This window comes from Mycteria americana, chromosome 2 (genome assembly GCF_035582795.1).
Source record: "Mycteria americana isolate JAX WOST 10 ecotype Jacksonville Zoo and Gardens chromosome 2, USCA_MyAme_1.0, whole genome shotgun sequence".
NCBI classification, from domain to species: domain Eukaryota; kingdom Metazoa; phylum Chordata; class Aves; order Ciconiiformes; family Ciconiidae; genus Mycteria; species Mycteria americana.
Genome location: NC_134366.1, coordinates 30,809,703 through 30,835,846, shown reverse-complemented (window position 1 = coordinate 30,835,846; position 26,144 = coordinate 30,809,703). Strand labels below are relative to the sequence as shown.

The following is a 26,144-nucleotide window of genomic DNA, read 5'->3' as shown; positions in this document are numbered from 1 at the left end:
ACAAAGTACCATGGGGGGTGATGTTGGGGCTAACAGAGTTCATAAAAAAGTTCTCATAATGACACAAAATTCACCCTCTGCAACTTTAAGAATGATGCTAAGTTAGGAAGGGTGGCTGACACATCGAACAGTAAAGCTTCAATCCAAAATTTGCTTCAGAAATTTGAGGACTAGACCAGCACATAATCTTGGAGTTCATAAAGAAGTAGTATGAAATTTTGCATGGAGAGGGGATAACTCCATGCATCAGTGCAGACTGAGCAGCAACCGGCTGAGCTATGCTCGGCCCTGCTAAAAAGACTTGGGGGTTAAAATGAGTGTCAAACTTGGTACGATTCAATGAAAGCAGGACCAGCGAATCAACGGAAGTTATTACTCCCCTCTACTCAGAGCTAATGAGACTGTGCTTAAATTGCCATAACCAGTTTCGGGCCAACCAATTCAAGAGAAATGAGAAAACAGAGTCCACTTAACAGCTACCAAGACGGCAGCGGGCCTGCAGCATACAACCTACAAGGAGAGGCTGAGGAAGCTGGCCTTATTTAATCTGGGAAAGAGGATGCTAAGGGACAAGGTGAGAGGACTGAGCTGCAACCCACAACCACCTGAAGGGCACACAGACAGCGCAGCCACTTGTGACCATGACATCACATGGGCTCACAGCCACAACCTGCAGCTTGGGAGGTTCAGAGTGGACATCAGCAGATGCTTTTTCATTATGAGGAGTAGTGCCGTGGGCTCAGGGGATACTCAGGACTCAGCTGTATGGGAACAGTCAAGCAAGAAGTTATGATAATTTGTTCTTGATATTCTAAAAGCTTTCATTTCAGGTATTAGAAGAGTAATCCCTGCTTCAGACATTATTTTTAAGTATTGCTGATTCTTATGATTAGGATGGTAAGTAGCTATGTCGAAAAAAAAGTGTGATGCCCAGTGCCTGGGTCAGTAGTGGATTTTTGTCAGTTACAAGGAATAAGAAATTTGCTTCCCAGCCCTCTTATAGACAGCATCTGACTGTCCACATGCCAATACTAGATTTCTAAGTGGTGTCCAAGACTGATTTATAATCAATCTTGTTGTGCACAAATAATAAAATATTGTGCCCCGATACCATCCTAAAATTCAATGGTATTTGTTACAATAAAGGCCCTTTTCTTTGATTGAAAGGTGATTTTATATTCTACTGAAACCCAGATACTATAAACATTTCACCAAGTAAAAGCCAGGAAAGGTTATGTGGGTAAGTTTTATAGCTGTGAGCATATCTAAAGCATATTTGTAGCCATCAAAATAAAAAAACCCAGAAAACTAGTATTATTATTATTATTGTAAATTTACAGCTCCACAATAAAAAACTTTACACATGAAATGGCCTAAGTAAAAAGTTCTCAGATGCGTTTACAAACAAAATACAAAGTAAGTCAGAAAAGTACGGAAAATGTAATGCATTCACTTCCACAGTACAGACACAACCTTGTATTTTAAAGTAAACATCTTAACACTGGACCTGTTTTTTTAAAGGCCTGAGAGTTTTTCAGATTGATTGATAGACATAGAAAGGCTGGAAAGATGTGTTTCAAAATATATTTGCTTAACTTACAAGGCAAATATTTCATACATTCATTTAATTTCATAACTCATTTTCAGTCTTCATTTTTAAAACTTTCTAAAACAGAAATGACAGGTCTCTAAGTGGAAAAGGACTAAGAACAGAATAAATCTGAAATACACAAAAACAGGAATTACGGTTTTCTTTCTAACTAATTCTGAAGCATACAATATTTAGTAATAGTTTTTTCAAATGAAGCCAGAAGTTAACCGATATGTATAAACAACAGATACATCTATATTTATTTCATAATCAAGCTATATATAAAAAGCATCATACAGCACTTCTGAAAATAACTATTTAGAAAAAGTATTTAGAACAGTTGTTATAACATGGTTGTTCTATGCCATAGCTGAAAGTGTGCATGCAAATAAAATTCAGATATCATACATAACTCTTAAAAGCAATGACAAAGACTAGTTGCATTATATACAAAAATCTGTTAATTAATAGCATTCAAGACAATGCCAGAAGTTTGATAAGTGTATTAAGATGCTCTATTTGTAGAACTCTGTGCTAAGTATTATATAAATCACTTCCAAGAGAACTAAAAAAAAAAAAAAAAAATCAGTGAAATAATACCATGATGTACATTGCATCATGTTTACCTAATATTTATCTCAAATAATATAAAAAAGGGTCCACAACAAAATTATTTCATTATGACAAAAATGGAAGTCAAGAGAGTTTTTGCAGATTTTGCAATGTCATTACCATGTAAGCGTATTCTTGAATATTACTTTCAGCAGGTACATCAACAACATACTGTAGGCGAAGCATGAATTGTGGTTTGTTTCAACTGAATCAAAAGATGCAGTAACTTTTTTAGATAGGAAAATAGTATTTTAAATAGTATTTTATTTCTAATATATATTCTCATTATATTACATCTTAGCAGTAAAATCTATATGAAACAAATCTAAAGCAAAACAAACCAGTAGGGTGAACTGATGCCTCACCCTATGCCATGCTGGGTGTAAGATGAATCAAATTATTTTTCAATTTTACCAGTTTCCTAAACTTTTGTTACTGCTGTTGTTGGGCACTTTCAGCCAGATCTGTTCCACAGTACAGTTCCCTTTGCAACAAGTCAACAAACTCAGCATTTAGTCCAGGCAGAAATGAAACTGCTTTTAAAAGCAATTAGTAACAGGCTTAAATGCATTTCAAACAATGCATCTATATAAATTTCTGTCTTCAGAACATGAATTTGGGGAGAAAAATATGAAGTAAAAGACAACTATACGTCATTCTGCATGACTTTGGAACTACAGAGAGTAGATTTGGTCTTTTGCCTTATTAATGGTCATGGTCATTCTGAAATGTCCTTGCACCCCTCTCACCCCATTCCTTTTCACTATTTTTTTTTCTCTCAAAAAGAAAACAACACAGAATGTGAATGTATCGATCCGTTGGAATAATGGACATACAACATGTAAAAATGATGGATACAAAGAAGGTACAGAATTTGATTTCAAGAAAATTGCAAAATGCTTGAATCTGTCACTGCGATTAACTGATTTCTGAAATCTCTCCTTTCCAACTTATCTTTGGAGAACAGAGGAAAATGAAAATATTGCAAATGAGGCCGTGACTATTTTATGTATTTTTTGATTAATTGGTCAATATAGATGAAAGATACCATGTAACATCAAAGAAAATATATAAAAGCTTAAAACACAGAATTTTGGCCAAAAAAACTTGTTTATGGAGGATTACTAATCAATATATATCCGATTAGTTATGTCAAATACCCAACATTTTTCTGCATTTAGAATAAAGTGTTTCTAACTATGCAAACTGCATACATTGTAACTGTAATTATATAAGCAATGCTAATTATGGTTTAGCACTGTTTTTTCATTAATGCTTGCTGTTCATATATTTTTTTAAATACATATTTTCTTGTTCAGTTAGGAGCTTTACTAATATTTTGATTAATCAGTAAAAAAATTTCAGCAGAATCAGTCTTCATCTATTTGTTGTACTTGCATTAGAGATTTTCGTATATCATATATGAACATAAACAAACAACTTAGAGGCAACTTTGTCTAGCTTGTGTTCTGTGCCTCTCAACTTGTAAGCAATTTTGACAGAAGCTGTTTTACAGAACAGTTTATCTCCTATGACACTGCACATGCTGATGCTCAAGTGTACCACCAGGAAGCTAACGGGAAGGGAAAAAAACAAACTGAAATACCTTGAGGAAGGACTGATGATGACAAAGGTCTTCTATCCATGTATCTTCAGTATTTTCAAAAATAACGTACCAGTATCAAAGAGAACTTTCATGATCATAATAAATATCCTCTGCCACCTATACCAATAAGTAGCTGAAAATTTACTAAGATGTCATTTTCCAGTCACCCACTCCCCATCTCAGCTTCACTGACTTGACCATAGCAGACCTCTCCTTTCCACATAGGCTTCCTATCCACAACTCCCTCTTCCCACCTCTTTAAACAGTTTCAGTATCTCCCCTCCTCCGACTACCATCCACATGGTTTTCTTGTTCCCGTGTCTTTCTCTAAGCAGCCCAACTTCTTTCTTTCAAGTCCTGGAGCTTGAGAAGTCTGGATTTTGCTGCCTCTCCACATGAGCTTACCACTGTCTCTCAATTCTATTTCTGCACATTTACGATCCAAACTCAGGTCCTTTTGCAGCTCACCAGCCTCAATCCCACCATGATCTCCATATGCGGCCATGAGTACCAGTCTTTTTGCCCAGACAATCACAACTCAAGGGTTCATCTGTCTGTAACCCAAGGCCCTGTTTCATAAGCACATCTGCATGACTTTGGCTTAGCTTCAAGAGGGAACAAGTTAAGATGCAATAGTACAAAAGCAAACTTTCCTAGGCAAGAAAAAAATTTCATGGCATCTGTTGATTTGAAATGGTATACAGCAGTGACTCAAGGAAAAAAAAAAAAAAAAAAAGAAAAAGAACATAAAACCCCTGAGAATACAGTGGAGAATCTGAAGATGGCAATTCAGCAAGATCAGGATCAGCCTGGTCCAAAGAACAAAAGAGACTGAAACATCTTCACCTTACCAACGACTGCCTGACCAGCAAGGATTCATCAGACATCTGCACTGGGCATGATATTCATACTAAAGCGTAGCCCAGCAACATGCCCACACCTGCCCATGTTCTCACCTAGTGCAGCACTTGTCCATTCTGCATCTGAATCAAACAGACTTTAAATTACCAGTTACTGACACCATCATTGAGCTCTTTGTTCTCAATCCACATTTCTTTTCTTTGCACATCCTGCAGCAACTTAGTGCTGCAACTGCAGGGATAAGCATGCTCAGCTGGCCCACAGCATGGTCAAAGCACAGACGACAAAAGATCTAAAAACTGCTGTACCACGTCTCTGGTAGTTACGAGGAAACTATTACTCTCACAATATTCTTAAAGGCTTCCAATTTTCCAGATTTCATCAAATTGACATGGATATTTTTCTTCTCTATCCTTAGGAAAGAAAGGGAGGTCTTCGCCAAAATTCAATTTGCTCATCAAAGACTTCAATTCACTTTTCTTCTTAAAGGCCTATGTGTGTATGTGTTGCAGTGGGGGGACCTGGGCAAGACAATACACTTGCCCAAATCTCAGATTAACAATTTTGCCTGAAAACGTCCAGCCTAATAAAGATACACAAGAGAGATGGAGAATTTTGAGTCCAAGTGATTGAAGTTTTACAAGAAATAAAAAACTGAAAATGGGGTCTGGTAATGCAATTAGTATCACTGCCCAGCATATCTAACTTCATCTGTAACAATGCCAGTTAAAATTCTTTGCTAAGTTTCAGTCATGGACATTTTGTTTGACCATTTCACCATCTCTCCTTTCACTGCCTGTAAATCAGCATTTCATAATACAATCATTGTATAGAATACGCATCATTCATGATTCTTGATGAAATACAGTGGTTAGCTTTCACTATTTCAGAAACAAAAATAATAATATGAATTTGAAATAAATGAATTTAAACTAACATTCTAAAAGAACCACCAAACTTTCATAAGAAAATGCTTCTTAAAAAAAAAAAAAATGTAATCAAACATTAACTTTTAGCTCATTCAGCAATGACTTCTCTCAGGAATTCCAGAAAATCTTTTTCCCTTGTTAACAATAACAGAGACACAGAAAGCCTCAAATACGATGACCAACAGAAGCTGAAGCACTATTTTTCCAAAAGCTCTGGTGCCCAAGACAGAAGGCATTCTTTTGTCTGTTTGAACAATGAAAATGTTACATACATCTTATGAAATAGCAAAATGAAAAATAACACTCTAAAAACATTCCCATTTCTGGGGCTGGCTGAGAACACTAAACGCACTCAAGCTACTCAAAAAAGGCAACTGCAGCAATATTTAACTGGAAACACAGTTTTTCCTTTTCTTCAAGTAACTTGTTAAATATATGCATTAAGCTCATTGTCAATTGATAAATTTTGCTTAAGGTGACAAGAGTTACGTTTTGAACCTTAATCATTTTAACTTATAAAACCCACCAGCTTCACATAAACATTTCTACATATATTTGTCAGAGAAAATATACTTAAAAAAATTTATAATATGGATTAATACTGAAAATACTCTGCTGCTTAATTTCAGAATTTTATCAATCTTCATTACTAAAAAAGTTAATTATCACCTCATACACATGGCTTAATATAAAATTTAAATGCAAAAATGAAATGAGCACGGGAATTTTTATGAAGCGTCTCACGGAACAGTGAAACTAGTTTTGAATGACATATTAAGGTATTTTCATAATTGGAATGAGACAAGATATTTAGGTAGAACTAAGTACATACACTATTAACTGAAGTTTCAAAATAAAGGTCTCAGGTCTTTTAAAAATATAATCTTACATGTTTTCTATGGTAAGCTGGACCAACCAAAAAAAGGAAAAATGTTTAGGTACCAAATATTATATACTGTAAACTTAATCCATGTTTCCTTTCCCACAAGATGCAAAACATACACTGTTATAAATACCCAGCAATCAAATGGGCCAGTACAGGCTAATGATTTTTTTTTTTAAGGTGTCATTTTCTTTCAGAGAAGAATCTGGAGCAAATGACAGCAAACAGGAACACAAGACATGCCTAACACTGTTATCACTTATGTTGACCACTCCACATACACACACACACACGCACACGCAGATATACTTATCAACAGACCATACACAGATGAGAGTTACTACCTATAAGGTGAAAAAGAGGCCACGATGGTTTTGGTATAGTTTAGAAATTAATGCCTAACCACCAAAAACTGTTCAGATCAAGTCTTCGAGGAACTAGGATCTGTATCAGAAAAAAACCTTATGGTTAGCACTCTCTGTCACTCCACAGCAAGCCAGCTCATGTATTCCCACTTTTGTTTAGAATGAAGGGGGACAGATCTTAACTCTAAGCATCCCTAAAAACTGCACCCACTACCCCACTTTGTCAGGTACCCCACTACCCACCAGAGAGGATGCAAAGGATAACTTACAGGCTGACAATCCTCCTGCCTTCATGTTCTCTGTCCCTCAGGAAAGCGGTATTATCCCTCTAGTGTAACGCTGCTAGACCTTCTCTCCTAGCACTTTGTAGTTAAGACAAAATATGGAGTTTCAGCTATGACATTGTTATTTATTATTTTCTGGAGTTGAAAGGAATTAGCAAACAGCCATTCACAGTTGATTTTTGGGAGGTTTTGCGTGTCTCTCTCAGTCCACTGCCAGGTTAGATGATACGGCTCTTTTAATACAATTTGACAGGTGCCCACTAAAAGCTATTGTTAGGTGGGATGATACTCTAATGCACTGAATTTGGAAATGCATTTGGAAAAGGCACTTTTCAAAGAAAGCAGAGGAAGGGGTTGGAACCGTGGATGTCTTAACTTAATTTACATAGAGGTGACTGATGGGGAAGGGTGGAGCCCTCAACTACATCATAAAACTTTCAATGGAAAACTAAAAGCATTAGCACCAGTAGTTCTCCAGTATGTTGCTCAATGAAGTAACCCTTTAAATTACAACTATAACACGGTCTTCCTAAGACATGGATTTAATAAGCGTGAAATAAGCATGAAATATGCTCTCATCCTTAAGTGGTGTCCTTAGTGGCTCAGTATATTGACCACAGGAAGATGTTTCTTTTATAACAAAGTAAGTTTTGCCTGTTATACACAATAGAATAATTTTTTTTTTAATTATTTATCTTTATGGACAATAAATATGCTTTTTCCCTTCACTCAGCACTGGTGAAAACACATTTGGAGCACTGTGTCCGATTCTGGGCTCTGCAATACAAAAAAGATAAGGGAATTACTGGAGCGAGTCCAGCAAAGGGATCATGAAGATGATTAAGGGACTGGCATATGTGTCAAAAGGAGAGGCTGAGAGGGCTGGGATTGTTTATTCTGGAGAGGAGAAGGCTCGGTGGGAATCTTCTCAGGGTGTATAAATACCTGATGGGGGGAGAAAACAGACCCAGACTTCTTAGTGGTGCCCAGTGAAAGCACAAGAGGCAACAGGCACAAACCGAAATAAAGAAAATTTTGTTTAAACATAAGAAGAATCTGTTTTTACTGTGAGGAGGGACAAACAACAGATCAAGCTGCCCAGAGAGGTTGCAGAGACTCCACCCTTAGAGGTATTCAAAACCCAACTAGACACTGCCCTGAGTAACACGTTCTATCTGACCTTGCCCAAAACAAGGGAGCTGGGGACTAGACCAGCTCTGGTCCCTTCCAATCTCAACTATTCCGTGATTCTGCTTTTAATAAAAGCAGAAATGGTTTACACAAGCCTTTCAGAATTAAAGAAAATTAAAGTCCAGCAGTTTACTTATTGTTCTTTAATGTGAAAAACTAAGATTACCACTGGAGTTTTAAAAGCCTGTTGGTTTTCTTATCTCTTTTTCACAGCAAGTGTTACTAAAAGAACTGTCAGTAGGTACCAGCAGATGACAGGCTGTTTTTTTATGTAAATTTAAACAATTTTTACTAAGACTTGTTACAAAGTAACAATTTTTTTTCTTTTCATCTGCTTTGTATTTTAAGATATTAAACTGCTGCTTTCCCATTTTTTATATACCAGTACTTGCATAATCTCTCCAAATGTAGAAAAACTTCAATTAAATATTACTGAATTGATTTGCATCACACAACTGTACCACTAAAACTAGCACTACTGATTTTACTCATGCAAACCTAAAATCTTAACAGATACTATATTTGCTTTCAAAAAAGGACATTTTAAGTATTTTTTCCTCAAGTGCTTTTCTTAACATCCCTCCACAGACTCATACGTTTAGCAGTTACAAACAGTCCTCATCAAGCCAGAAAAATCTAAAAGTTGCTCTCTTTTCCTGTCATTTATTACAAAATGGTCTTCAGTACTGAAGCAAACAGCTTTATCAATAAGGTTATCCCTGCCACAATTTCTCATGCTGTTACTGAATCCCAGTTGTTATTCTTTCTGAACATCTTCCAAAATCAACTATTCCTTTCCAGTGCTGATTTTTTGGTCACATTTTGTACCATTCTCAAATCTTTCCTCTTCTCAATTTCAGCATCATCAAATGGTGATGCAAAATATACACTGCCAGGAAGTTATGCCCACAACAGTTTCTAGACTGGATTCCTTCTTGCCTCCATGTGAAATTTCAGATCTTTTTTCACTACTTCAAGGTTTATAGAACTAGAAATCTGATTTCTCCTCTATTCATTGCTCATTTACATTCCTCTCTGCATACTTAGCCCTTCTTTTATCTCATTTTCTTTTCTCAGTTTCCCAGCAACTCCCTCTTGAGCAGCATTTCCATATTTTCATCTTTTTCTCAAAATACTTTTTAAAATATAATTTAAATAGAAATGTAATTTAAATATCGTAAATGTCTCAAAAACAGTTGATGTTCTCAAATAAAAATTGCTCTGCACTTGCACAGATTCTTGACTATTAAACCAGCTATGTATTCTGTTGCACCTACTTAATGTCTAATTCAATAAACATTTATTATAAACCACACTTCACTTCCAGAAAATTCTTCTACACACCTCCTCCTGTAGTCTGAGTTTCTATACACAAGTTAAAGGACAGCCAATTCAGAAATGCATATAGACTCCATTACCTCAAAAATAGCCCTACAAAGGAAACAAGTAAAATTCACCATTTCAGTGGACTTCACAATTTCATAAAGACAGAGTTTAAAGATTAATTTTTTTTATTTTAATTGCCTTTCACTAGGCATAAACCACAAGTCTGTGCTCCCACTTGGTTGTGTTAATCAGCATGCTCTCTGTTAGATGCAAAAATGCAGGCAGCAGTCTCATCTATTCTCTTTTATGTTTTATTTGCCTAGATCACTGAGCAGAGATGGGAATAGGTAAATAAGCAGTCCATATCACAAGGTCCAAAGAGACTTCCATTTTGAGGCCTAGGAAGGCTTAGTACAGGCATACTTACAGAAGATTTAACTCCTCTCCTCTATTTCCCTAGGTAGCAACATCAGCACCAGGCATAATTTGTCTCTGACTTTTAGTAACAAGAACACTTAGAAAGCTCTTCAAATTTATGAGATTTTTAAACCCAAGGATAAACCTTGGCTGCAGTTTACACTGAAGTGTGCACTTTTATTCATACAATATTTTCCTACCAAATTATAATCAAGTTTCTGCTATGCAATTTTGGTGCTGCTATTGCTAGCTTTTATTGCTGTATTAAATTGTTAGCAAACAGCTAAAGGCTGCCAAAACAATTTCATCACATCTATTTCATTTTTAATAGCCTTTTGTAAGAAACAGCTCTGAAATTATTGTTTACATATTATGGTCAAATAAATGTCAACAAATCGTATCGTTTACACTACCACCATTAGGATTTTTTAAATTATTTCAGCCTTTATTAGAACATTATTTTTTAGAATTTACTAAGTTAGCTATCAGTCCACTGCTATCACGGAATTATACTTGTATTTACTTCTATCTAGTCAAGCTAAAACTGAGAGATACTTCAACTTTTAAGTATCGGTACTGTATTCACCTTCAGCTATCACTACTATTTTAGCTTCCTCTCAAAACCACAAACAACTCGTCAAAACTGTTTTAGCATATGTGGGATGCTGAAGCTTTCATAAAGTCCTGAAGGTGCTATCAGATGCCACACAGTTTTTCTAAGACACATCCTGAGGGATCTGGACAGGCTGGATCGATGGGCCGAGGTCAACTGTATGAGGTTTAACAAGGCCAAGTGCAAGGTCCTGCACTTGGGCCAGAACAACCCCATGCAATGCTACAGGCTTGGGGAAGAGTGGCTGGAAAGCTGCCTGGCAGAAAAGGACCTGAGGGTGTTTGTTGACAGCCGGCTGAATATGAGCCAGCAGTGTGCCCAGGTGGCCAAGAAAGCCAATGGCATCCTGGCTTGTATCAAAAAGAGTGCGGCCAGCAGGACTAGGGAAGTGATCGTGCCCCTGTACTCGGCCCTGGTGAGGCCACACGTTGAATACTGTGTTCAGTTTTGGGCCCCTCACTACAAGAGAGACATTGAGGTGCTGGAGCGTGTCCAGAGAATGGCAACAAACTGGTGAAGGGTCTGGAGCAGAAGTCTTATGAGGAGCGGCTGAGGGAACTGGGGTTGTTTAGCCTGGAGAAAAGGAGGATGAGGGGAGACCTTATTGCTCTCTACAACCACGTGCAAGGAGGTTGTAGAGAGGTGGGGGTCGGTCTCTTCTCCCAGGTAACAAGTGATAGGATGAGAGGAAATGGCCTCAAGTTGTGCCAGGGGAGGTTTAGACTGGATATTAGGAAATTTTACTTCAGTGAAAGGGTTATCAAGCATTGGAACAGGCTGCCCAGGGAAGTGGTTGAGTCGCCATCCCTGGAGGTATTTAAAAGACGTTTGGATGAGGTGCTTAGGGACATGGTATAGTGGTGGTCTTGGTAGTGTTAGGTTTACGGTTGGACTTGATGATCTTAAAGGTCTTTTCCAACCTATACGATTCTGTGATTCTGTGATCCTACCCGTAAAATCCAATTGTACACATTAGCTTTCAGGAAAAGCAGGGAGTTAGTTGTCTGTGCTCACTTTTAGCTACAAATATTTAAATTACATATGTGATCTTGGGTTTAGATTTCAGTTGAACAAACTGAGGTCCTCTGCCCAGAACTTAAGATTATTCTGAATTTGTCAAAGCCAGCATGCCTTCTTGGCCAACCAATAAATAATGTGACAGCAAACATGTTCCAACATATATATATACTAACTCTCAAGTAAGTTACTGTACAACTGAAACTCTATGTTTATTTCCAGTGACTCCAAACTAAAATATTATATTAATATTTAGATGCCCCCTCAGGGAAACAGAATGACTTACAATGACAGCAACCACCATCCAACACATTAAAACTGGATGGGAGAAGGATAAAATAAATGAGGTGCCAAGAATACTTCATACATCCTTAAGAAAACAAAAGCAAAAGCTGTGTTTTTCAAAGATAAAATTGTATACTGTGCTAGAAACAAGCAAGGCTTTTCATCAGTTCTGAAACAGGAAATCAAAAGCTGCCAAAGGATGCACGAACCACACTTTAGACAAGTAATTTTTCTGTCCAAGCATTCCTACATGTATTACTTTAGATGCAGACAAGCTCCCGTATGACATCAATGGGTAGCAGCTTTCTGTTTTCTCACTCCATAAAAATTTATCCTTTTCCAAGTGACAAGAGCTGACCTTTCAGTGTACCACGTCTGCTCATGCTTTGCTCCCTTCTACAATCATTTCTAGTAATATACATCAAAAATGACAAGCAGAAATAAGTGTACTGCGTGTGCTGTGCTGTATAGCTGATGTGTAAGGTCTCTGATTGCTAATTAGAAAGGATGCTTTACTGAATTATCATGCTTGGTATGTAATTACTGCAAAGCAGCAATGTAAATTAACCTTACAGAAAAAGGTGTTCAATATTGATGCTGGAGATACGTACATTTCCTTTCCCCCAAAACCAGTAAAATCCAATGTCAGAAACAATGCACATCTAGAATGGCTTTGTTTTTGTCTTTAAAAGAGAATAGAGATTTCTGTAATAGAATTCAAATGCTTGGCCACCCTTCCTCTACTTTCCTAACCTAACTTTTGTTTCTTTTTAATAAGAACAGGGAAAGTCAGCAAAACAAAATGTCACCATTAAATCATTTCACAGCATTTTGTGTCAGAAATGTAATGGAAAATGTGCACATCATGGGAAAGGTTACTGCTCTTCCAGAACATCTTTTCACTTGGTTCAGGGCTCATCCCTCTACATAACTGTGCAGGCACTACTGACGCTTGTTCTCCCTGGGCTTAATTTGGCAGTTGAAGGATTGTGGCATTTTCAGGAAACCACAGTGCAGTGATTTTAGTGGTTACCCAGCTGAAAGTGATGCTATGATTTAGAATAATTACTCTGTTTATGTGCAATGGTAAAAGTCAGTTACTACACCATATTCCAATGTCAGCTTATACTTTACTGCTTATTTCCCTAATATGGCATCACATCAGATCTCAAAGTCAGAATTAGAGGGATTTATTGTTCCTGTTCCTCAACAGTAAGCAAACATGTGATACAATAGCATTACTATACTTAGTTTAAATGACTATTCGGGGGGGTGGCGGAGGACTGAAAATAAAAAAATCAGTTCAGCCAGTTAATCAAAGTACTGCAAATTAATTTATGCTTGACCTTTGCACTGTTACAACCAGTGATATGAAAAAGGGAACAGACCCGTATTAGTCTCTGCTAAAAGCTTTTATATATTCTTGAAGAAAATATAAGCATTTTTGTCTTGTATATCCTTTCCACAGCCTTTCTTCTCAAAACTAAGTGAAGTTACTAGGCCTTCCTCAAGATGAAGTCAGAGATAGGCTTAAAAATTTAACTGTAACCTTATCCAAGACAGCATGGCAAAAATTCTTAAATTTTGTTTTTCTCATCTCCACAAGACAACAATATTGAAAGAACATTTGTTCAAATGACAAGACTTAAAAAAAAAAAAAGACACTTCAAGGCAAAAAGCAAGTATTAAAAAAATCCATTCAAAGGTAAATGTTTAGGAAAAAAAAATTTAAGAAGAAGAAGGAAGTTGTTATCAAGTAATGAAGCGCAACCTGAAACATTCAGTGATACTAAATTCCTGTCTTAATATGGAATCTTGTCTTTGGCATTTTAAATGGCCTGAAGCAAATCAGAGACAAAAATTTAATTTCACTGAGATGAGAATGTAAAGGAATCACACAAAGTATAAGTAATAAGATCAATCCCAACTCTTCTAAAGGAAAAGCCAGTTTTATTAATTGCAAGGCAAACCAAAATCTGAATCTAGCCTTGGATGTGGCAGAGACGACAAACATTTTAAAACAAAAATTAATCAAAATAAAATAAAAACCAACAAAAATTAAAATATAATGTAAAAGAAAATAACAAAATTAATAATAAGGCAGAAAAATAAATGAAAAACATGTAATTCTATTTTACAAATTCCTAAGATTTGCTTACAGAAAAAAAAGTACTTTAGCCTGGATTATTCAATCTGTGATTTCAATGGCCACACCAATAGGGAACTAAAGTAAGACAAGGGACAGCAGACAAAATGAAAAAACAAGTGGACATCAAAATTATGCTGAAATACAGGAACAACAAATAAAACCTACAACTCTGTTCCTTTCCCAAAAAACCAAAGAGATTATATAAAAATATTACTATTAACTTGCACCAGTCTCAAATTATCTATTTAGATGTTATTATAAGCAAATTATTTCAGCTACCTCAAAACAAAGTTCAATAATAAGACCGAATTTCTCCTGTAACATACGCAGCCAAAAAAAGCAGTCTTTACCAAATATATCATAACGTTGAAGAGGCATTATGACAAGAGCCTTTTTTTTTTCCCCATTTTTCGTTGTTTATGTTTTTAGAAGTAAGTTCTCCAGTAAGTAGTTCTGAAATATCTTGGGCTATAGAATCATTAAGCTAAAAAGAACAATAGTATCCCATATGCATATAGATTATCTACAGCCTCTCAGGTAATAATACCATATGGAAAATTCTTGAGTTAGACCCAAATTAGCAACCAATTCCATGCAACTTTGCTCCACTGATTTCTTAATGAAAACTTGTGCTATATGCCATTTTAATCATGTGAAGAATAACTATGGTCAATGCTGAGAAAAGTGACTCAAAATCCTTAAGCTCCCTGTACCTCTAACTGCTTTTCATGTATGGGCTTGTTTGGTAATGTAAAACATACTCTCACATTACTCCAAGATAAAATTTGTTTTGAATAGTGTAGATGAAGTTGTGCACCCAAACCTCAGGCCTCCTACTATCAAAACCCCACACAGATTAACTAACTACAGATCAAAGACTTGTAAAAGTATTGGGCAGCAGTTAAAAAAGTGAGAAAAAAAATACGTGTGTAACAGTAAGAATCACTATTTTGCATATTAAAATTTCTTAATCAAATAGTCCATAATTTACATTATGGTTCTGTGGACAGACATTTACTTCAGAAAACTGACTGCACAGATGCTCACTTGACACTAATTGTGACAAGTCAAAACTGATGCTGCAACACAGCATTTAAATAGTTACTGTCTCCTGCTATGGTCTTCTCCCACATTATTTTAATACCTGAACACGAACATTCTCAGGTTATAAATTTCCTAAGTATAAATTTCAGTTTCATGGCTTCTGTAGCAATGGATCAGCTTAACAATGCAAAACAACTGAACTAGTAAAGAATTTGACATTTGTTTTCTGAGAATTCTATACTATGAAATGCTCTGATGTGATAACCTTGCTACACTGAAAGTGACTGAAGCAGTTTGGCCAGAATTATGGAGTATCTGACACATTCAAATGCCAACTGAATTATTTGATGCAAGTTTGATGCTGTAAGAAAAAATTCTTATGAATACCTACAAAAATGAGACCCCATCAAGACAGATATTTTTGCAACCATAACCTACTACTGGTAACCAGACTAGGAAATAATTTGATATGTTATCAGCCTCCCCTCTACCATCACAAGTGATGTGATTTCATATTCTCTGCATCTTGTTTCATGAAAGCAATTTTAATCTTCTGAAGAGGCATCTCACTCAATGGCTGCTTTATCTCAAGAACTCACTCATTACTTCAGCAAAGATAATTATGACATCCTCAACATTGTATTTTTTTATTTTATAAATTCTTCCAAACCGTAGGAGTTATAGAAGATAACAAGGTGCAAAGGTCTCTGATGCATGTATTTCCTAAGGCAACCAGAAAAATAGTACATAAATGCTGAAACACATAGCTGTTTTGGGAACAGATGACATCTGCCAAATACAGTTTCAAGCTGTAATGTACAAATCCATGATTGCAGCACAGACTTGATCAAGCAGCTGTAACTGAAGGAGAGAAAAGGAATAACTATATTTTTAAAAATTCACCAATTGAAAAAAGGTAAAATACTACTTGTTAATAGAAAACAAAGTAACCCTGTAGAAAGAATTGCTTGAAACTCTTATTTACAAGTGGTTATCTTGTTACATACGTCTAAAGTTTATGACACTGGTACACAATCTTTTTGGATCAGCAGACTTTAAATATCAATACTAAGAACTTCTGACAATTAAACACCTGAACCAAACTTGTACCTGAAGAGTTCATAAACTTCTACTGTTCACAAAGGTTCTACAGATTAAAGCCCAGTAAACAAGAGCTTGGGAGTCATTGGTCTACAACTGTAAAAAGATCTAATGTTAAACTTCAAGGAGCTTTGACTGACAGATCACTAAACAGTCCATGGAATAACATAAATAAAAACATTTGGGGGCATGCACATGCCGCTCCCCCCGCCCCCAATCACCTGGGTAAGAGAAACACTAATAAACCTTGCCAAATACCACAATAATACTCCAACAGGGTTTTAGAACTTCTATAGCACTGAAGAGAGACAAACATGCATCTTTCCTCTATTCTAGATACTTTAAAAAATTACACTTCTTCATAATGTTTTAACAGACATTATGTTTTAAATGACATTAAATACCAAAAAAAGGAAATGCACAGAAATCCTACCTTTTTCGGGGGGGGGGGGGGATATCATTCTTTGCTGTATCTGCACTTGATCAGAAAGCACATGTAGGCAGAATAACCTTTCATGCAGTTTTACTCTTTTTGAAAATGAAGGCCCAATGCTAAGCTATACACAAAAATAACTTTAGATGGTCCTGTGCGTATTTCTCAACCTGGCTTTCCCAATTCTGGTAATGCAGGATTGGAGGGAAACAAGTCTTTTAATCATGGCAACATCTCCAAAATTTCAGTTTTGAGTCACTCCTACACAGCCTACCTCCAAGATAGTTCCTTCAAGATCACACAGTATCAAGAATCAAACCAGAGATGGAAGACAAAAGCAGTATCCAAAGACCTGAGCTTCTATTCTTTAAGTGGCTTAAATTTCCTTAAGAGTTAACCAGCAAAGCAATCAGGGGAAAACAATAATCTGGGCTTCAGTTCAGATTCTGCTGTCTCATTTCAGAAAAATAACAGACAAATGTACTGAAGAAATCCTTTAGGTACCAAATAGACTGGTTCCCAATTAACAGAAAATTCAAGAGTCTGCCATGGACTTTTTTCAGTACAACTTCAAGTGTTCCAGGCACGTGTAGCTTTAGGTAGCCAGGTAGCCCAAATGCAAACATGCCTAGCACGCTGCTTCTAGAAAAGCCTTGAACAGCAGCAGTATGAGTCTTGCTACGAGACCTATGCCTGATTTTTAGGTACTTCACAAGAGAGCTTCACAATGCCTACGGTTTTTTTTTCATATCTGCCCTAGCACATGAATTTACTGAAAATGAAAAATCTGTGGTATTTTACAGTAAAATGCAATGCAGCATAGGTAATTCAGTTTGAATAAAGTCCTCTGTGAACAAAAATGTGCATGTCATTGTATGTATTATCCTGCTATCTAGCATAAAAATAAACACTTTTTAGAAGGCAATAAAATGAGGTAAATGACAGAAAAAATGATCTAACAGGTAACTTAAGTAATTAAAAAAGTTAATATGCAGAATTAATCCCTGTAAATTATATAGCAGAAATAAACTACACAATTGAATGTTAAGTTTCCTTTCACTCAAGTAGTGCATTCCAATAAAATAATGCATTCGTAATCCTCTGTAAAACATAAGATTGTTGCAAATTGTGACTGAATTAACTAACATTTTCCTAGTGATTAATCTCTACATTAGCAGCCTTAAACTTCTAAAACTACTGTAAATCATAGGCTTTCAATTACTATGATTGATTGTTAATTTTATTGCAGTGCATTTTAAGTAATTAATAGTTAATGTGCTTGTTCTGGAATAAACTTCAGCTCATGTAGAGCTTCAAAACTAGCAGCTAACAGATTAAGGAAGAAATCCTTAACTTGAAGGCTGGCATGCCCCTCTGCATGGAAACGTAAGAAACAAAAACGCTAAGATGAACCTATACAAGACAAATGCAATTATGGAAATATGGCAAGTAACAGTTTCAGAGAGAAAATTTCCACAGGATTCAAAAGAGCCTGCTGTCTAGAACATACTTTCTGTCAAAGCCAGAATTAAAGTATATCACTTTGTGCAGCTAAGGACTCAATCCTTTATACAGTATAAATTATCTTAAATTTGATACATACATTTGTAGCACCAGAATTACAGATGTTGCATACATTTTGAAGATTTTCAGTTACAGCATGATTTGATGACTCAAAGTTATGACAAATCTTATAGTCAATTTTACTCAAGAGTTTTTTTCTTTAGTAAATATGACACTGCATGTATTTTCTTCTTTCTCCCTTCCTATTCCTCACCTTCCCCTTTCAGGCCTGCCTTCATACACTGACTGCAGATGCAGAACATTTCACTTGCTTGAAAGGTGAGACTTAGTATATTGGGAAAAATAAATACTTTCACAATTGCTTATTTCCTAGTAAACATCTGCATTAAAAATAAATACTACACGCATGCTTAATAATTTGCTTTGCAGCTTTACACTTTTTGAATACTTTATAACCAGCATTCAAAAATCTATGTTTTCAAAAAATTCTATTCTATATTCTTTCAAATACATGACCTTAGCCTATTTTATCCTCCTTGTAATGCTGAAGTAATAATTTTGCCTCAGTTGCTGCAAATCAAACGAAATGGAAAATTCTAACTTAATTGACAATAACGCATAAAAATTCAATACCCAAAACTATAAAAGAATGTATTACTATATGCTTGCTCTAAATTGTGGGATGAAGAAGTCTAATACTTTTTCAGAGATTTGTTTAACCTGGTCAAATATGATTTTGCCCCATATATAAACGATATTCTAATTTTACTCTGCTTTTCTCAAATCTAGTACTGAGATACCAATTTTATATAATGCACTATATTCTGAAATACTACCCAAGCACATCTTAAAGCCAATAACTGAAGCTATGATACTATTTTTTTTAATAGCAGCAGTTGAGAGCTGGACTATTTTTTGAGAAGAGACCACTTTAGAAGTGAAGTAATTTAGAAGTCTTCCCTTGGAAGATTTTAAACTAGATTAGCCCATGGATTCTTCTTTAAAATACAGTTCTATGTATTAAAATAAAATACAATTCATCTTAATTTTTTCTTTTACTAAAACAGAATAGACAGTAATACTGTGCTAGAAGCACTTTGTGTGTACAGTGGGACAATCACTTACTTACTCTGGAGCATGGTGCAAGATGGAGAGCAAGCTTTACCTATTACATATTGAGCCACCTGAAATATACTTCCTCATCCATGTTTCTACTAAATACGGTTAAGTTCTAAAGGGAGCTATTAGGGAGCTATTTTTAAAGATTTGCATTATGGCCTCACAAAAAAAAAAAAGAGATACTTATGATTCAAACAATTTGCAAGATCTATCATTCTAAGTGATTCATGCAAGACTGTAACAAAGCACTCAGGAAACCTATTAAATGTTTAAACTATATACAACTTTAAAAGACTCATAAAATGAAAAAGAAAAGCATCATTACATAAATGTTTTCTAAACCAAACAGTAGACGTCACCTCTAAAAACAAATATATCCTTTAAAATTATTTTCTGAGTTTGTTAGAAAATGTATCTTTCACATCAAGCTTTATAAACTCCCATATTTCAAAATATGTCTTCAATTTCAAGCAAATATTTTCAATATTTGATTACTCCTTAAGATTGAGCGGTATATTGCTATAGGTACCCCCTGGTTTCACAATACTTTAGTTTCAACAAGACCTTATAACGCCTTTCACTGAACTCTTCTTTAAAAAAGCGCTGTGTCTCCATGCCTTACACCAAACCTACCCGCATCAAATATAAAATTTTTAAAACCCTCCATATTTTACTATTGTTCCTCTCAAAACTCAATTACAGTTCATTTGAGTAAAAAGATACTTGAAATCCACACTTTTCTCTAATTACAGATATAGCTTCCTTACTGTCATTTATAATGTTACAGATCAGACTTTGCCTCATTTGAGTGAATGTTTTCAATTAACTTTTCACTGTGCAACTAATTTGTAAATCTTGACTGCGCCATTCACTAATCTTGTAAAAGGTAAAATTTGCAGAAGTATTTAGTTTGATAAAACTTACGCTGATGTATACAAAACAACTCACTGTAAATTCTAAAAACAAAATAAAACAAAAAGTGTATCACAAAAGGATGACAAGACTGATCCTTTTTTGTGGACACAACCACAAAACCTAAACTTTCAGTTCTATTGCATGCTGCTATACTGAAACAGTCCTATCTCTATAATCTGACATCAGTGATTAAAAAAGCACTGTCTTGGTATGTATGTAATACATATGTATGGCAACTATTAGCACATATAAACGTAGGGAACGTCAATACGTTTTAGACAAAAGCTAATAATTAAAGATATTCTAACTTTAATCACTTTTTTTGGTACAAAACTATAGTGACTAAGGCAAACTTCAGCCAATTAATGAACCATTACAATTTATCAGAACGAAACGTACTTTTTAAGGAAGAATTTTAAATCCTTTCACAGGCAATTATTTAAAGATTTTAAACCACGACAGTTTAAGTAAAGACACTGCACATACAACAAATAATCCCTCAGCCATCCAATGCTACACACAAGCACCTAAAATGGAGATTTAAAAAAATGAATCTCCATTAGTCAAACAGTAATAACTAAACAATTGAATACTTTTTTTATTCCAGATTCAATACTAAATACTCTGCTGCATTCTTTGAAATAAGAAATAATTGCTTATCTTCCTCTAATCCTTACTCAGGTAGCAACCATGAAGTGAGTGTGCCACAAAAATTTTAGAAAAACCTACAATTTTTCAAAGCAGATTGTTCAAGAGTCACATAACCAGCCCTGTTTGAGGTAACACACAGCAGGAAAAGCTAGAAGGCCCATCAAGATTATTCCTTCAATCTGCAGTTTCAGCAGCTGCACATTTCCATTTAACTTAGTGATCAACTTTCACATTCAGAAAAATCTCTTCTATAACATTCCCACAAACCTCCCTTTTCTTAGTTGCAGATGGGTAGGAAAGGGTGAAAATAAAATCCAGTAATTATAAAACATTTGTTGAGTGAAGAGCAAAGGCAATGATAAAGATCACTAGCTTTCTGAGAAAGTTTTGGCTTTAATACCAGAGTGCCAAACAAAGTGGATATTGAAAAAATACTTTTTTTTTTCCCTCCTAAACATCTCTTGCTTACAAGGAGCCCTACCAACTTGCATTTAAAATAACACTCTATTTCTACTACCACAAAGGAGTCTTGGATGATGGTACAGGCAGGTGAAAGAAGCAGCAGGTGAAAGAAGCAGTGCAGGCAGAAGGTCTCTTCTCTTACTTTGTGACAACATAAGAGAAAAAAGGATGCTGAAAACTTTCTCTGACATAGATCTGTGGATCACACCCCTATACAGCTTTGGCTGCATAGCAGAAAGTCTGTCTGGTAGCTAGCATCTTATTACAGTCCCTGAATTTACCCTCATCAAAAGAAATACAGCTTTAAGAACCAAAAAATAATACTAAAAAAATATTTCAAACTTACTGAATACTTTACCATCATTTAGTAGTTATCAAAAATAAGCCCCCACAGCACTTTAGAAGCAGTGGTCACCTAACTTGGATAAAATAGCTGCTATTTATAGGAATTGAAGAAAAGCAAGTTTTAAATTCATAATGTCTTTTAAAAACTAATATGGAAAATAAGGCAGAAGATTTAAGAAAATATTTTTCAGAGAATTATGAACAAAGGATTAGAACATAAGAATCTCCTTTTCTCCTCCCATGCAGGATTACTATGCTCTTTCCAAGCCTAATTATGAGGATAGTTTATAAAAGAATTTCTTGGGGTTTGGCCTGTAGTATGCTTATTTTTGGCCCATCTAAATTACTACTAAAATCTTTTCATCTAGTAAACAAGACATACCATAAATTTTCTACCATATTTTTTAATTGCAACTTAAATATACAGTTCTTCATGGCATTATCTCATGTTATCCTTTATGTCCTCAAATGTGGTATTTAACACTTCTAGAAAAAGCCTGAAGAAAACTAATTCACTGCCTTTTTCGCAGTAAAGCACAGTACATGTTGTTCCCAGGATTCCTTCCCACAACAAAACGGTCTTCCTGCATCTTTTAGTTCTTGCCAACAATAGGGCTGAAGAAAGCCCTTCATCTTGTTGTGGGCAGTTAAAAACTGTTGCTATCAGTTCTCATCAGTATAACTGTATCAGCAATCTCGGTAACATCCTGTCTCTATTTCACAGTCTGGTACTGAGCAGGATCTAGGAGTACCTAGCAGTAGTAGCTTGTCTATATAAGAGTCACACAGTTACCGATGAGCTCGTACAGGCACTCTGCCTCAAACTTGGAAATAAAAATACAATTTGGCACACAACCCTTGAAATTGTATCAACTTCTACAGTAAACCATATGCTGTAATTGATACTAAAATCAGCTATTCTGAGTGCAAGACATCTGTACATGGGACACATTCTAAAGCTATGTATTGCTTGCATATATCATTGATTATGACTTTTCTCATAACTCTGATTCCTTGAAATAGATTAAAAGATGTATTAATCCTTCCAGTCAAAAACAACAATTATATCTCAGCTAAAGAGGAGATCTTGTCCAGAAAAATCTAGTTGAAGCATACAGGACCTAAATACAACACTATTTTTTATCTGAACTTATTATGAGATCATTTTAATGAAAGCTCAGTAGATTCAATTAAAATCCGCTTTCTGGTTGCTAAGCTCCATTATTCTTCTTTCAAGAATTGTGAGCAGTTTCTACAGCTTCACAAAGAGGCCACAATGTCAGCTATAAAGTCAAAATCAGCAGAAGTTGTGGTCAACAGTAGCTATTCAACAGCAGCTATTCTACACTTTAATTAGATTTCTGCACCTACTAAAACACCATTCAACAGATTTTTTTTTTCACTTCTGTTTCAGAGAAGAAACATGATTATCAAACCCTTTCATGATCTGCATTAATGGAGGTAGCATTAATATGTTTTTAAAAACATAAATTCCTCATAATCCACATTTCAGCTCATAAAATTGTTAATGATGCTAATTTAATTACTTTTAGGATGTTCTTGTAGCTTTAATATCATTAAATTGCTGGTTTGTTTATCTTTCTGACCTGCTCTAAAACACTGACAATTCACCCTGACAAGAGAAAATTAATTCTCTTGTGTTAGAAAAACAGATTATCTTGGTTATTTACATCTTAATCCACAGTGTAAATGTGTTTGGCAGGTCAATAAGTGAATCAAATCAATATTTCTGATGTAATGTTTCCCCTAAATAAGTTTTGGTTGGTTTTGGGTGGTTTTTTTGGGTTGTTTTTTTTTTTTTTTTTTTTTTTTTGAAAGCACATTTTCTTTGTTATAATCACAATGACAAAGTGATGAAGATGGAACTTTAATTCCTCATAAGGTCAGAGCATCAAACCTACCTGACTAGATTTTCATTGTCTCCAGTCCCTTTGCAGGTAGCACATTCAGTCCTTAAATCCTCCGACTTGGGCTTCTTCTGTAGAACAGACTGTCGTTGTCTTCTTTCTCTGGGAATCCGTTCCTGTCATAGCAGAAGGCAAAAGAAAGGAATGGGGGGGAAAGGAGGGAAGGAAAGCAAATATTTTCAATTATAGCACTGAAAGTAACACTTCAGCCCAAAGTTTAATTTTTTTTGTGAAACTGTTAAAAAAACCCAAACAAAACACTATATTCCAACCTCAGCTTTTTCTTCTTCAGGCACAAAGCTTCGTTTTCGTCCTCTAGTTCTCTAGAAGAAAATATATTTAAAATTCAATATTAGGTAACATAATGTTTTTGCTGTTTATCTATTATTCATAACAACAACAAAACATACCGCAGGAAATAATTTAAACCATTAATTACAGAACCACTGCAAGACAACTACAATAAAGATGTTAGACCACCAGCTTCAGATTCTGGATATAAATCTACAGAACTAGCCAAAAACCAAATATAAATACGTTTCTTGACCTGAACATGTAGAATCTTATTCTAAAAAAGACTGCCACCAGAATTACAAATCTCTTACAGACTTTGCATAACCTTCCCAATACTAAAATGTGTAATTTGAAAATTGATATGAACAGTATGTTACAGTAAATTCCTTGAGCACTTAGAATTGCTCTATTTGTAAACCAAGTGATCAGATTCAAAAAAATCAAAATCAAAAAACTTCATCAAAACAGAAACAGAAAATAATTCTTAGAGCTTTTGAGGAGTAAGCAAGAATTAAAGCTTTCAAACCGAAGCTTAGTATAATGGGTATATGGCAGACGCTCATAAAGCTGTAGCATATACTAACATATGACTTGTATAAAACAGATGGAATGGGTAATACAAAAAGTGGAAATTATTTCAGTATTGCAGTTGGCCAAAAAATCTAGATACCAACAGTGTCAAGGAAAAGAGGTTTCCAGGAACTGTAACAGCAAACACCAAAGGTTTACAAGAAGCTCTGAGTAACTACATGCAACTCGCACATGAGTCCAGTTTCAGTCACTACGGTTTTGTCTCTGAAATAGCAGCATTATAACCTGGATGCATTAAATAACTGCCACAAGCTGACAATATCACAGTATCTCCTCCTTGTTTAACAAGGAAAGAAAACTAGAAGGCATGCAGAAGGAAATGAAAAACATCAGAGACTATTCCACTAACCCCCAATGTCTGATACTTTAACACCAATAAAATAAATAAATACATAAACAAACTTTAAAATGCTTGTTTTTTCTGGGCCAAAATCATCATCTTAGGAAGTCATTTATCATGTGATTAAAAAAACACTGCCTACTTTATGATTTGTTAAAACTTTTTTTGAAGCAGCCAGTGTTCATCTCAGAAAAAGTAAAAACCAGCTGATCAAAAAAATCTTAAGCCAGCTAAGAATGACAAACAGCCATAAATCCAATACCGAAGAAGCTAGTAATACCATGTTTCTCCTGTTTGGGGTCCTCTTTGAAGGGGATTTATACTAGTTTCAAATTAAGAATGTTCACTATTTTAAACTATTTTACACATTTAAATATAGTTATACTGTAAATAAACCTGCCACTTCAACACATCTATACCTTCCTACCTATGCAGATTTTGATCTGCACATGGTAATGACATACTGTTTGGGAAGGGGTTTTTTGTTTTTAGGCAAGAGTTAACTCTGTAGTAGAAAGGAACGTAGTAGAATGGAAAACACTAGTCTATTTTGCGCCTCGTTAGAATACTTTAATTACCATCGAGGTTCTCTTTCACATTTCCCTAAAAACAGTTTATAAAAAATTGTAAAACCTTATCTATTTAATACTTATCAATATTTACTATACATTTAATAATACAGTCATAATTGAGGTGTTCTACCTTTATGTCTACCTCTTTACCTACCTCTTTACCTAGGTAAAAGAGGTATGTCTACCTTTTTTACCTAATTTAAAGTATGTCTACCTCTAAGGTAGACACTACCTTACACAGTAGAGTAAGGTACAGTGGAAGGTAGAGTGGAAGGTAGACACTATCTTACACGGTAGAGTCCAAATCTGGAAGAACCGATTTACTACAAGTAACTGAATTTATCAACGTAATATTAGAGGTATTAATGTAACATGGGCTACATGTCAACTACATGTAACACAACCCAAGGCCACTGTAAATTAAAAATAGACAAAAAAAGTGTAATCAGACATCAGCACATTAACTGGCAATTTTACTGCTTTCAACCTCTGGCATTAGTCCTAAGAACACTTACAAACTTTGACAATTTTAAGCCATGTAGGCCCTGCTGAATGCAGCTGTGTAAAGCTTAAAAAGAAGTAGGTGTAAAAGTGCATGCCAATATATGCAGTGTTATGGTCCTCATTCTCCATGTTTAAGCAGCAAAAGACAATAAATGCATGCTTTGTACAGTCAGAGTAATGCAATCTTGAAAA

General features: G+C 35.2%; 1 protein-coding gene across 10 annotated transcripts in view; it reads right to left on the bottom strand.

Annotated features, from left to right (window-relative positions):
• The window catches only part of PHF14 (PHD finger protein 14), a 181,307-nt gene that overhangs the window by 85,928 nt on the left and 69,235 nt on the right, over positions 1-26,144 (bottom strand). For all 10 annotated transcript variants that reach the window (XM_075492887.1, XM_075492889.1, XM_075492888.1 and 7 more), the window contains exons 15-16: positions 23,924-23,974; positions 23,646-23,767 (exon numbers count right to left, since the gene is read on the bottom strand). In XM_075492887.1, coding sequence (XP_075349002.1) covers positions 23,646-23,767; positions 23,924-23,974 — 173 coding nt within the window. The remainder of the gene's footprint in view (positions 1-23,645; positions 23,768-23,923; positions 23,975-26,144) is intronic.